The sequence below is a fragment of the Falco naumanni genome, chromosome 1 (genome assembly GCF_017639655.2).
Source record: "Falco naumanni isolate bFalNau1 chromosome 1, bFalNau1.pat, whole genome shotgun sequence".
In the NCBI taxonomy this organism is placed as follows: Eukaryota; Metazoa; Chordata; class Aves; order Falconiformes; family Falconidae; genus Falco; species Falco naumanni.
The window spans coordinates 37898673-37911763 of record NC_054054.1 but is presented as its reverse complement, the minus strand read 5'-3'; the positions used below and the strand labels follow the sequence as shown (position 1 = coordinate 37911763).

General features: G+C 67.1%; 2 protein-coding genes across 2 annotated transcripts; both read right to left on the bottom strand.

Annotated features, from left to right (window-relative positions):
- Window positions 1-133: 133 nt before the first annotated feature.
- Window positions 134-4307, bottom strand: LOC121082694 (interleukin-12 subunit beta-like). The gene is made up of 7 exons (XM_040582359.1): window positions 2817-4307; window positions 2445-2514; window positions 1818-2039; window positions 1423-1540; window positions 1162-1343; window positions 891-1039; window positions 134-451 (listed from the first exon to the last, which is right to left on the bottom strand). Exons 1-7 carry the CDS (start codon window positions 2940-2942, stop codon window positions 290-292), a joined length of 1029 nt encoding a protein of 342 aa, XP_040438293.1. The 5' UTR covers window positions 2943-4307; the 3' UTR covers window positions 134-289.
- Window positions 4308-4526: 219 nt separating this feature from the next.
- Window positions 4527-11944, bottom strand: DQX1 (DEAQ-box RNA dependent ATPase 1). Its single transcript, XM_040589560.1, has 11 exons — window positions 11158-11944; window positions 8661-8854; window positions 7999-8374; window positions 7515-7754; window positions 7129-7228; window positions 6800-6958; window positions 6383-6574; window positions 6133-6258; window positions 5614-5804; window positions 5339-5529; window positions 4527-5124 (listed from the first exon to the last, which is right to left on the bottom strand). The coding sequence occupies exons 1-11, from the start codon at window positions 11440-11442 to the stop codon at window positions 4944-4946; spliced, it is 2235 nt and encodes a 744-aa protein (XP_040445494.1). The 5' UTR covers window positions 11443-11944; the 3' UTR covers window positions 4527-4943.
- Between the last annotated feature and the right edge of the window lie 1147 nt (window positions 11945-13091).

The window sequence follows — 13091 nt, the reverse complement described above, 5'->3', positions numbered from 1 at the left end:
GGGCAGGCAGGAGCCCTGCCTGCAGTGTGTCCAGCTGGAACCCACAGAAGCTGGGGGACCAGTACCCCCAACCCCACACAAAGACTAACCAAGGTTTGTTGTAGTAAAGCCAAGCCCAGCTCTTTAACAGAGGTAAAAAGCCTCTTCCAGCTGTACAAGAGAATGGGAAGGTTGGTGTTGGATGCCAATGGCTGCCAAACTGGTGGGGTGCCCTCCAGCCCTGGGTGTCCCTGTGCACACGGAGGTGCAGCAGGGCAGGGGATGGGTGCAAGGGTGTCCACGTGTGGGATCAATGTGCTTGGAGCTGGCACTGCTGAGCTCCATCGATGTCCTTCCAGGGGCTCCAGGGGCTCCAGGCGTGGCTGGCATAGGGGTCCTGGCAACTGATGCGCACCCGCCGTGTGCACACCTGCAGCCATGTCTCCTCCGCATCCTCCACATCCTTGTCAACCTGCAAAGCAGGGCAGGCTGTGGCATCAGGGGGTACCCTGGCGCCAGGGCCGAGGGCAGCCATCACGGATGCCACAGGGGGTGAGGCTGTGGGGAAGGGCAGGACAGGGCAGGAGCAGGGCTCAGCACTGGGAGTCAGGGTGGGGGACACTGGAACCTCCCCAACCTGGGCAGTGGTGCTGCCTTCCTTGGCAGTGCGGCAGGAGCGGGGAGCAGAGGTGAGAGCCAGGAGTGATGATTCACCACCCCAAGCAGAGAAGCAGCATAGTGGGGAGGGGGGCATTGCTGAACCCCCGGTAAGTCTCTGTTCCCAGTGACACCTCTGGGCAGGGGAAGAGCCCAGGCTGGAGCTGGGGCTGGAGCAGGGTGGGTGCCAGGCAGCGTGAGGATGTTGGGTGGCACATGCAGGGGCCATCTGGGCATGGGCATCCCACAGTTACCTGGGTGCCATTGGGGAGCTCGTACTGCAGCCGGTAGAACAGGGTGAAGTAGGATTTGGGGAGCAGCCAGGAGGCCGGGGGGGCCCAGGCCAGGTGGAGCTGCTCCCCCTGTCGCTGCACGGTCAGCTTCTGCGGTGGGTCGGGCCGCACTGTGGGAAGAGCAGGGCTCAGCACGGGCAGCACTGCCCAGCCCTGGGGCCGAGCCCTCCCACAGAGACCCCAGCGCCCCGAGGACACTCCTTGGACCCTGCTGCTGTGGGTCTGAGCTCACCGATGTCACGGATGAAGAAGTGGATGGAGAAGTTGAGGTAGGAAGTGTCTGAGAGCCCCTCCAGCTGCAGCTGCAGTGGATGCAGCTCCTCACCAAAGGGGCAGAAGGAGGGATCCACAAAGCTGGCGCTGAACTGGCCATGGTGGCCGGTAGCTGGCACCCATTCCCCCAAGGAGCCGTCACTGTGGGGGGAGGCAGGTGTGAGGGCTGGGCAGCCATGGGGCTGGGACCGGATTGGGGGGGGGTTCCTGGGGCACCCACCTGCGTGTGAGGCGGGCGTGGAAGACAGCGGAGTGGGGGCCAGTCCAGGAGCAGCGGAAGGAGCCGTGGTAGGACTCAGCCTGGCAGGAGACGTTAATCCCCTCCTTGCCTGGCAGGGCTGAGGGGTGATGATGTCTCAGGGGCTGCACGGGGCTGGGCACGGTGCCCCTTCCCCATACGGCACAAGGGAGGCTGTGCTCCCCCTGGCCCTGCAGAGCCCTGCCTGGTGCGTCCCCACAGCCCCATGGGCTAGGCACAAAGGTCTGTGGATACACAAGCACCTCCTGGTCCCCAGCCTGCCCCCAGCTCCCTGCATACCCTCTGCCACCCCATACTCCCCCACTCCCTCAGCTCTGCCTGGCTGTGCCAGACCCCTTGTGCCTGGCCCCACATACGGGTGCTGCTGACCACCACGTAGGTGGAGTCCAGCAGGATGGTGTTGGCCCAGCAGCTGTAGTTGCCTGTGGCTGGCAGGTCCAAGCCGATGATGGTGAGATTCTGTCCCTCTGTCACCAGCTCGACCATGGGATCTGGCTCCCCGTTCTGCATCCAGGTCACTTGCTGCACCGATGTGTTGCATCTCACCACCACATCCCCATTCAGTTCCCCTACCTGAACTGGAGATAAGAGGCAGAGACTGGTGGTCAGGGATGAGCTATGGGTGTGGGCAGCCCGTCCCCCACACCGTGACGGGCTAGGTACCCCCATCCTCCAAAGGATGGACACACCACATCCATCCTTTCCCACCCTGCACCCACACCCCACATCCATTCCCCCTCTACACCTGCACCCCACATCCATCCCCACCTGCATCCACTTCCCATCACTCTTGTGCCCATCCTCTAGTCCCACCACCCCCTCCCCTCCCTCCCCAAGGAGTATCCCTGCCCCAGGCTCACGTTGCCCCATATCAGAGGAATGCAGGATGTGGGTGCTCTCTGCTCCCCCAAGCTGCTGTGTGGGCCCCATGCCCCCCACCCCCCTGGGGTGTCTCTTCTGTGCCCAGGCAGGGCAGGACTCACACTTTGGGGGGAAGGCAGTCAGGGCATCCGCTGGAGCAAGGTACAGCATCAGCCCCACCAGCACCAGCATCTGGGAGGGGAAGGGCAGTGGAAAGGGAAGGGTAGCCTCATGCTGGGGAATACCAGCTGTACCCCAGGAGAAGGCAGCCGGCTGAGCTGGTGGTGGGAAGGCAGTAGGGTCAGGCAGGAGCAGGGAGTGGTGCAGCATGGGGGAGCCCCACACAGGGCTGGCACCCAATGCAACCCCCCAACCCTTCCCACCACAGCCCCGCCAGCTGCCCCCCGGGCAGGGGGCTGCAGTGCCCACCCAAAGCAGCACCCTTCTGGGGATGCAGTGCAAGCACCCCCCGGCAGCCCCTGTGTTGTGCCTACCTTGCTGCTGTGGTCTGTGCTGCTCCAGTGGGCTTGGCATGGGCTGGGCGCCGGTGGGTGGCTGGGTATATACTGAGCTGGGACCCCACGGGGCTGTCCCAAGGTGAAGCCAAACCACAGAAGCATCACAGTTCTCAGAAGCAGAGAAAGCTGCGCTGGGTGGAGCTGCAAGCCGGGACCTGTGCTCAGCCCCCAGCCCACCCAGCCTTGCTGGGACTCACCACGGGTACTTCCCAGGCCAGGGGGCACTGGGAACCTGCTGCCCTGCCCTGACGGTGGGCATTGCCGGGGCAGTGAGGACGGGTCCCTTCCCAGGAGCCGCTGGGTGAATGGGCATGTGGGACAGTGCTGGAGCCTGGGGTGCTCCCAGCTCCTGCAGAGTGGTCCTGAGCCCCAGGACTGGTTGACGGTTTGCACATCACCATGTGTCACACAAAGCTGCGTGGGGAAGGGACCACTGAGGCCCAGCAGCACCTGTCCCAGGGGTCCAGAGAGGGGCAGGCACAGCACTTGGCCGTGGCTGGTTGGGCTGTTGCAGGTGCCTGGGGGAGAGGAGCGGGTCCCTGCAGGTGCTCGGGGTGCAGCACCCACCCAGGCATGGGCTGTCTCACCCCTTCCCGGGCCATGCAGCTGCCCTGGCTACTTGTCCCTTGGCATGCTGTGCTGGGACATGGACACAGAGACAGAGGCAGCCACAGCCACCATCCCTGTGAGCACCAGCACTGCTCAGCTGGGCAGGGCACAGCCCCTGCACCCACGCTGGGCACCCGCCCTGGGGGAGGGGAGGGAGCGGCCCCCCCACCCCGTAGGCGGGCCAGGGAGGCTCGGGCTGCACCCTGCTGCTGCCGCTCATGTACTTCCTGAGGTTCCTAGAAAGCGAAGGGGAAGTTTGGGCTCCACGGAGGCTGCGGGGAGGCCCAGCCCTCACCTTTCTATCCGACTTTCGAGGCGCTGCGGCAGGGATGGGGTGGCACAGCCACCGGGCCCATTCCCCGGAATAGCAAAGCCCCCGTGCGTGGGTGGGCTGTGGGTAGGGACGAGGGGGGAAAGGGGGTGGGGGGCAGCTGATGAGATGGAGCAGCCCAGTGCCCATGCCAAGGGGTCCATCCTGGGGCAGGGGCTGCAACACCAGTGCTAGGACCCCTGGCCCCCCAAGCAGAAGCTCAGCTCTTGGCGGTGGTGCCACAAGAGAAGTGAAACTTGCTGGAAAGCCGGAGGGGACCCCAAAGCAGGAACAGGGGACCCCGGGAATGCGGAACGAAGGAGGCACCTACGCCCTGTCCCATCCTGGGGGAGCAGGAGCTGGCTGCACATCCAGGCTGCTGCTGCCCCCCCGGCGGCCACAGCTTCCCCTCTGCTTCTGCAGAAGAGCGCGCGACCACGGAGGGGAAGACCCAGTGCAAAGGCCAGGGCTGTCCCTCGGTGTGTCAGCATGGCTGGGGGCAGTGGCGCGCTACCCAGAACTGGAGGTGTGAGATGAGCAAGACCAGGGATGCCTCATGTTCAGAACCTCCCCGCGCCCCGCACCCCCCCCCCCCCCCCCCCCCCCGAGGCTCAGCTCAGGGTGGGCACAGAGCTGTGATGCAGCGGGGTGCAGGGGCCCCCCACACTGCAGGCAGGACCCCATGGTATGACAGAGCCCAGCCTTGCCGGACCCCTCCACGGCGCGAGCACTCCTTGGCTGCAATCATGGAGGCAGGGGCTAGGAGCAAAGGTCACAAAACTTTATACAGGAGAGACCGGCAAGCGGCCCCTCAGCCCCTGCTCCCCTGGGTGCAGGGGGAGCAGGGCAGGCAGGGCCAGGGGCCCCAGCCCTGTGGTGGCACCCTTCCCCCCCAGGAAACACGGGATGCAGGAGCCCAGCTGGGGAGGGCCTGGTGGGCATGACTCCCCAGGCCCGGAGCTAGTGGTCCCCCGAGCCAGGCTCTGTCCCCAGGGGAAATGCCGGGGCCCATGGCTGCTGGCACCACGACCATGGCGCAGACCCGTGGTAGCGGCAGGCTGTGCCTGCGCCTCCCTGGAGATGGGGTCGGCACCCACAGCAGCATGGCCTCCCTGGGGGTCCCCCATCCCTGGCACTCAGCCAAGCCCAGGCAGCCCCAAAACGGGGGCTCCAGTGGCTGCAGCTCATTGCAGGACACACACTTCCCTCTCCTCATCCTCCCCGCCCGCTGCCTCTCCCAGTGGCTCCGGCACTGCTGGCACATCCTCTGCAGCCACCACCTTCTCCCGCAGCTCCATCAGCAGATCGCGGCTCTCGCTGGGTGGCAGGTTGCTCAGGTAGTACTGGGGTGCCAGCTCCACCAGCCTGTGGGGAACAGGGGTGTCAAAGGCGGGGGGGCCTCCGTGGAGCAGCCTCCTCGCTCCCTGGCACAGGGACAGTCCCCCACCTGCCCACAGGAGAGGGGGGCCTAGGCTGGCCATCGCACCCAGGGCTCTGCTGCGCTCCCGGGCCAGAGCTGGAGCCACACACAGACACAGCCTGGGGACACCCCATTCCTCCCCATCCCTGAGGTCCTCACATTTGGGGCTGGATCTCCGAGACCACACGGAGACAGTTGTCCTGCGAGATGGTGAACTCGTGGTAGAGGACCCAGGGTGGCAGGCGCTGGGGGGGCTGCCGCAGCAGGTAGCAGCAGGCGGGGGGCAGGTGGGCCACGTGCTTGTGTGTCAGCATCACATAGTTGCCAGAGCCGTCGATGTCCCGGGCCACCTGGAGAGAGGAGCAGCAGGGGAGCGGGGCTGGCTGTCACGACCCCTGCCTTGCAGCTCAGCCCCTTGCAGCCCCCTGGCGCACCTTGAGAAAGTAGCCAGAGATGAGCGCTCTCTGGATGTTGAGCGTGTTGGTGTCGGTGCCGAAGGCGGGGGGCGAGACAGGCAGCTCAATGCGCTGCATCACCTCCAGCAGCTCTGCCCGCACGATGCCTGCTAGCCGCAGGACCTCCCCACTCACTGCGTGCTTGCGGCACCAGCCCTCATCCGCATTGTCTGCAGGGAGAGCAGGGTCAGCACCACAGGGATGAGCAAAGACCCCCCCTGGACGGCCCGGCTGAGCTAGGGGCTCATGAGCCACGAAACCAAGCACCGTGGCTCCCACAGGCTGCGTCCCCTCAACACAGTGGGGACAGGGACAGTGCAGAGCACAGCCCCCAGGCTGCGGCTGGGACCCTCCAGCAGCCAGGCTGGGCACCCGGATGGGGTCACGAACGCGGCTGCAGTGCTTGCTCCCAAAAGGGGCAGGGGACACGTGAGGGAGCTGTGGGACACCCGCGGGGCGTGCAGCCCACCGGCAGTTGAGCCCTGGCCCAGCACTCACGCTGCTGGAATGCGTTGAAGATGTTGATGAGGGTGAAGTGATCTCCCTTCGGGTGGAGCAGGGCCCGTCGGCGCATGGTCACGGCCTCCTCCAGGTGCGTGGAAGGGGGCACAAAACAGGGGGAGACTGGGGACGGTGCAGAGGGAAGGTCACCATGTGTCCCCCAGCACCACCCCTGCCAGTGCTGGCTCCCTGGGGGCTGTGCTGTGCCCTGTGCCACCAGTGGGCTCCCAGCCCCTCGGCATGGTACCTGAGAGCATGGCGGCCAGGCTGACCATCTCCTCCACACAGTCGAACTCGCAGGAGGCAATGAGTGCCTTGGACAGCTGCGGGTCCAGGGGGAACTCTGACATGATGATCCCCACCTCTGACAGGTTCCCATCATCATCCAGGGCAGCCAGGTAGTCCAGGTCCTCCAGCGCTTGCATCAGTGACTCAGGGGCTGTGGGGCAGGACGTCAGCCGGCTGCCTGGACCAGGCAGCCCTGCCCATCCTCCTCCTGCACCTGCGGGACCCTCCAGCCCCTCTCCAGAGCCAACCAGGGCTACAGCGATGGCCACTGCTGTGGCACAGCCTCCAGCTCCTCCTGCACAGCCGCCCCTATCGAACCCTCCTGCCCCAGCCCCACCATGCCGTGCCCAACCCCTCCGCACCCTGTGGGCACTACCTGGCCGGTCAAGGAAGTCACATTGGCCCATGTCGGCGATGTCCAGGCGCTTCAGCAGCAGCACGAGGCGGCTGAGGCTGGTCTCACTGACGTGGGGTGCGGGGCTGGGGGGCAGGCGCTGCTCGTAGAAGGCCTCTGAGTAGAGGCGCAGGCAGGTGCCTATGGGAAAGGGGCTGTGAGCCAGATGGTGGGATGGAGGGAGCCCAGGGACAGGGCAGTGAGCACAGGTGGGGGGGGAAGTGTGGGCTGCCTAGGGCCCCAGCGGAGTGGGACGACAGCCCTCTCCTGCCGGAGGCACACTTGGGGGATGCCCACGCAGGGGGTCTCACCTGGGGGGCTGCCAGCGGCTCGCTGCATACGTGACTCTGCCTGGCTCTTGCTGATGGGCCGCAGCACCTGGGACTCTGCCCGTATGCGGGGGTTGTAGACCTGCGGGTGAGGCCATGAGAAGGGACCCCCCCAGATGAGCCCCAACCCTCTCCGTGCCACCACTGCCGCCTCCCTGGGGCAAGACGCCATGCCTTGCACAGCATCCCCCCGCCGGGGGCATCATGGCAGGGTCTGGGCCGAGCAGGGGACGTGGGTGGGGATGCAGGTGGCTGCTGCTCCCTTCCCAGGCTGGCTTCAGCCCCTGCCACCGGCTGTGTACCAGGGCAGAGCCAGGCTCTCCACTCGCCACTGCTCGGCTCTGTCCCAGCACCGCCGGCACACTCACGTTGCGCAGCTCCAGCCCTGAGTCGATGACAAAGCGCACGGTCCCCAGAGAGAAGGAAGAGTCCGCGAGCCAGTGGGTGACAATCACCCGCCTCTCTCGGCCGCTCTCCTCCAGTGCCTCGTACACCTTCTGTGCCGCGCGGCCCACGCCGGGGTGCAGGGGCAGGACCAGCAGTGGGCCCAGCCCTGGGTTCAGTGCCACGGCCTCGGTCTGGATGGCTGTGCAGCAGTCTGTGATCTCCTGTGCAGGACAAGGGGACGTGAGTGACGCCTACTGATGCCCGCAGCGGCCCCGTGTCCCTGGGACTGTGCCGTACCCTGCAGCTGCTGCCCTGGGGGGAAAGACCCTAGGCCCTGCACAGTGCCCACGGCCCCTCCACAGAGAAGCCCCAGTCCCCGCCACAGCTGAGAGGGATCCTCCAAACCTTCAGCCCACCCCGCGGTGAACCCCCCAGGAGCCAAGCCGTGGGGCGCTCGCAGCCCACCTGCTCGCTGGCCAGGAAGAGCAGGATGTGGCCAGGCTCCTGCCGCCGGTGGATGTCCAGCACCGCCTGGCAGGCAGCCGTGACGCGACCGCGGGCCGGTGGGTCCCTGTAGAGCAGCTGGGGAGGGGGCTCAGGCCCTGGCACCCGCACCACTGGGGGGTCCCCGCAGAAGGCGCGGAGCCGCTCCTCCATGGCCGGTGAGGTCACCACCACCACCTTCAGTGCAGGGCGCTGGCGTAGCACGTCCTTCAGCAGCCCCAGCAGCACGTCGGTGGGCACTGTCCGCTCCTGTGCCTCGTCCAGCACCACCACCCCGTACTGCCGCAGCAGTGGGTCCGACGTCATCTCCCGCAGCAGCATCTCATCTGAGCAGTACCTGCCACAACCCAGCCCCATCAGAGTGGGGTGGCCACGGGGACCCCCGGCAGTGCAGGCACACACCCCCCCCCAGCTCTGGGGGAGCACACCCCTCCCCAATGGTGGGAGACCCCACTGCAGCCCTGGGAGGGCCCAGGCAGCCATCAGCCCACTTTGTCGCTCCCCCAACAAGGCCAGGCTGGATTAAGAGATTAAGCTGCAGCTGGGGAGCTCAGCAGGATTAAAGTGTGGTGCAACCGGTGCTCCCAGCACAGGCAGCCTGCAGGGCCCCCCTGGCCCCATACCTGAGGATGGTCTCTGTGGTGCAGCAGTCCTCGTGGGGGACGCAGTAGCCAACCTCATGGCCCAGGTTCAGATCCATCTCATCCGCCACGCGCAGGGAGAGGCTGAGGGCAGCCAGGCTGTGGGGCTGGGTGCAGGCCACCAGGCCATGGACGAACTGCAGGGACAGGGCGTACTCCGCGCACCACTGCGGGATCTGCAGGGCCAGGACGCTGGTCAGGGCCTGGGGACAGTGTGGCCCTGCCCAGGAGCACCGTGACATTCCCCTCCCCATCACAGAGCAGTGCCTGTTGTGCCCCTCGAGAAAGGCAAAGGGACTCACCCCACAGCAGCACCCAGAGGTCCGGTTATAGGCCATACAGATGCACTTGACAGCCCAGGCAGGACCTTTCCTCCCTGTTACTGTCACACCTGAGCCCCAGCAACCTGTGACAGGAACCCCACAGCCTCACCACCCCGTGTTGGCAGCTTTCTACCTCATTACAGGACACCACTGTCCTGGCTCTTGCATAAGGACACAGGACAATAGCCCTCTCTGCTTCCACCTCCCCAGGAAAAACAGGGCTGGGGGGCGGCCAATAAGTGCTGCACCGACCTGCCAGCTCAGACAGAGCACTGCCACCAGGTCATGCTTGCCAGGGCTTAAGAGGCATTTGGACAATATCATTAACAATATGTTTTAACTTTTGGTCAGCCCTGGAGTGGTGAGGCAGTTGGACTAGGTGATGGCTGCAGCCCTTCCGACCGGAGCCATCCTGCTCTATCCTAACCGGCCCCTAGCTCTTCTCCAGGGAAGGCTGGGCAGGTCCCTGGTCAGGTTCAGCACAGAGCAGTGGTCACTGGCTAGGCCGGCGAGACCCAGACCTCACAGCAGCTGCAAGTCTGGGGAAGGGGCTTGAGCGTCTTTGCGTGGGGCCAGAGGGATCACATGCAACCCCAGGAAACCCCACGGTGAGAGGCGGGGAAGGAAGTGTCAGGGAGCACCCACTGCTCAAACACCCAGCCAGGCGGTGTGGGACAGTCCTGGTGCTGTGCAGATGTCCCTTGGGCACTGGGTACCAGAAATCTGCTCCCAACACACCGCACGCACCTCCTCCCATGCCATGTGCCCCCCACGAGTGGGTGCCTGTGCCCCTCTGTCTCCCCAGCATCTGGGGTCACGGATGGGCACAGTCTTGCCCAGGGGCTGCCCCCAGAGAGCCCAGCTCACAGTCGGGTGGGCGCACAGCCTGCTCTATTCCTCTACCTGGCCCCACAGCTGCCCCACAGACTGGCCGTGCTCAGCCGTGTCCCCGTGCATGGCTCTGCACCTCCCTTCTGCCACCTTGCTGTCTGCAAAGACCGGACAGGGCGTCAGCACAGGGCGCAGACAGCCCTTGGCTGTTTCAGCGGCGAAGGGACCTGGCTTGGGCGTCAGCTCTTCACACTTTGGGTGGCAACAACAGAGTGACAGCACCCAAAACCAGCCTAGCCCTGGGGCCAAACCAGGCCAGGGCCTGCACAGGGGCTTTCTTCCCCAAATCTGGCACCCTAGGGGTGTGTGGTGAGCCAGCCTGAGTCTGGCCCCACGGAGGCCGTGGCTACCCCCACAGCTTCCAGGTGATCCCTCCCAGGTCAAAGTCTGCCTGACATGTCTCCAGGTGCTGTGCCAGGAGCTGTCAGATGAAGCCAGCTCGCTGGGGTGTGCAGGTGGGATTCTGACACCCTGGACCCGCCGCCATGCAGCCTGTCCGCCCACACCCACTGCTGCCCCGTGTGCCCAGGCCTGGCTCCAGGGAGAGGCTGTTTCCCTGTCCCCATGCCTGCCCAACACCCTGTGCCACTGTGGCAGCTGCTCCTGGCTGGCGGTGGCAGCACTTGCCGGCTCACGCTGAGGCTTTGCCCGGGGCCCTGGCGCCTGCCCTGGCACATCCTGGCACACGACCGCTCAGCTCTGCGGTAGCCCTGCCTCGTGTTGGGCTCACGGTGGTGGCATGCTCCCAGGCACCGTGGCGAAGCCAAAGCCCTTCAGGGCCTGTTTTCCCCTCCGTCCCCACCACAAGCTCGGACGTTGCTGTGGGGTCAGGGAGCTGCTGCCTGGCCACAGCCCTATCTCCATGCCTTCTGCCCACAGCCCCATGGCTTCCCCCGGGTCTCACCTCCCCGCAGGGCCTGCCAGCCCACAACGAATGCGTGGTAATGCCGTACAGGCATCCGGCAGGAGGGGAGTGTGCAGGGCCTGCCCATACTGCTCTGGCATGGGTGAGGACCTGGCGGCTGCCGTGCCACGGGGGCTGCGGCTCGCTCACACAGGAGTGGGATCCACACACAGGCCCAGCAGGGAAGGCAGTGGCCTCGGGGCAGGACCCAGCGCTACCGACAGCTCAGCTGGGAGTCCGGTGGGCACGGGAAGAGGCCGTTGGCAGAGCAGCCAGTACCACAGCCCTGTGCCAGGCTTCCACGCAGCGTCCCAGAGGGACCAGTCACTCCTGGCTGCTCTGATGTGGCTCCCCCACTCACCTGGGTGCTCTTGCCGGTGCCAGGGGGGCCGGACACCAGGATGATGCCACTGTTGCCTTCCAGGTGCTCCATGAAGCTGTACTTGGTGGTCCAGACGGGCAGCTCTCGCCGCTGCCGCAGTAGCTCATAGTAGCGGGAGGAGAAGGGCAGCCCGTCGTACGGGTTCACCTCCAGGTCGCTGTCGCAGCCCAGGGCTGGGTCATCCTCACCCTCCTCCTCCTCCTCCAGCGCAGAGCCAGGGCCGCTCTGCCGGGGCAGGGAGCCAGGAGCCCCGCAGCCGGCCATGGCGGGGGTGCTGGTGCTGCAGGGGCAGGCAGGAGGTGGAGCGGGACCCGGGGAGCCCCGCACCCACCCACCCACAACAGCGTGCCTGGAGGGGGCCTGGGGCAGCCCACCGCCCCGTCCTGCTGGGGCAGGGGCCCTGAGGGGCGCAGAGGACGGGGACAGGCAGGAGCGTGCAGGCAGAGAGGGGCAGGGGACGGGATTGGGGTGTGGGGCACCGGGGGACACGGGCAGGGGTATCAGCCCAGGCCACGGGGGACCAGACTGGGCTGTGCGCGGGGGACCGGGCCGGGGCGCAGGACAGACACCTTAGGGGCGGGCGGGCAGCCCAGGGCCGGTCCCAGCAGACGGACGGGCCACACCGGGCCAGGGGGGCACCGGTACAGGGTGAACCGGGCGCTTGAGCGCCGAGATCAGACTAGACCCCACCGGACCGTGTTCCCCCCTGACTCAGCCCCCCAAGCCGCGGCTCCGGCTCCGGCTCCGGTTCCGGTTCCGGTTCCGGTTCCGGTTCCGTTCCGGCCCGGCCGCCGCTCACCTGCGCGCGCCGCCGCCCCTGGGCCCTGCCTCGGGACAGGTCAGGTGACCGCGGCGCCGTCACGTGGCCCCGCCCGCGGCCGCCAATCAGCGCTGAGGGGCGTTCCCCGCCCGCCGCCCCGCGGCAGGCCGCGCGCGTTTCCCTGCCAGCGGGGCCATCGCAGCGGCCGGCGGGGCTCGCGGCGGTTGGGGCTGCCGGGCCTTCTGTCCGCCTGATCGCGGGGCTCCGGCCTACCGCGTCCGCCCAGAGCAGCTGCCCGGACTCCGGGTCCTGGCCTCGGTAAAGCGGGACCCGCCCCGGCAGCGCTCCCGGCTCCGGCCGCGCTTCGTGTCCCGGGCGGGACCGTGCTCGGCAGCCCGGGCCTGGCCGCCTCCCAGCGGCGAACCCCGCGCTGCCCAGCCCGCCGGCCGGCCCGCTCCTCAGCCGCGGCCCGGTGCCCTTGCCAAGGATCCCGACTGCGGGGCCCCACGTGGAGCGCGGCTGCAGCCCCAGCCCGCCGGCATCCCGTGCCGGTGCCGGGCATGACGAGGCCGGGACCCTACTCCCGAAGTGGGCGCCTGTTGCCCGCGGCGGGTCCCGGCGTGCGGCCGGTGGGGACCGGCAGGTGGAGCTGCCAGACCGGCAGACGGACCCGGTCTAGCTGGCGCATCCCCCGCGGCACGGAGTTGCCGGGGCCGCGGGACCGGGCCGCGGGGCAGAGCAGGGCAGGGGCCGTGTGCTCCCTGCCCACCCCGGGGTTTCGGCGTCGGAGACCGCCCGCGCAAGCGGGTGCAGGACCCCCAGCTGCCGGCGGAAGGCGAAGCTCCGGGAGAGACCCGCCATCCCGGGATCCTGCTGTGCCGAGGCAGCTCTTCGACTCGGCCCCATCCGCCCTGAGGTGCTCGGCTGGTATTGCCACTCCAGCCAGGGTCCCGGCTGTGCCGCTGCCCGGAGCAGACCCCCAGGCAGAGGGGAGGATGCTGCATTGTCCCCTTCACCTTCCTGTGCTTAGGGTCCCTTAAACCCCCTTGGCCACCTTCTTCCTCCTGGATTCCCCTGCACACCCAGTTCCAGCAGCTCACCTAAACCTGTCTGTGCTCCCTTTTCTCTGGGGCTCCCCGTCCCCTTCATCATC

Coding starts and splice junctions, on each gene's coding strand:
- LOC121082694 (XM_040582359.1), bottom strand. CDS start 2,942: ATGCTTCTGTGGTTTGGCTTCACCTTGGGACAGCCCCGTGGGGTCCCA. Junction 1,541..1,817: donor CGTGGTGGTCAGCAGCACCC/GTATGTGGGGCC, acceptor ATCACCCCTCAG/CCCTGCCAGGCAAGGAGGGG. Junction 452..890: donor AGCTCCCCAATGGCACCCAG/GTAACTGTGGGA, acceptor CCTGCTTTGCAG/GTTGACAAGGATGTGGAGGA.
- DQX1 (XM_040589560.1), bottom strand. CDS start 11,442: ATGGCCGGCTGCGGGGCTCCTGGCTCCCTGCCCCGGCAGAGCGGCCCT. Junction 6,575..6,799: donor TGACTTCCTTGACCGGCCAG/GTAGTGCCCACA, acceptor CCTGCCCCACAG/CCCCTGAGTCACTGATGCAA. Junction 5,530..5,613: donor TCTCTGGCTACTTTCTCAAG/GTGCGCCAGGGG, acceptor TCCTCTCTCCAG/GTGGCCCGGGACATCGACGG.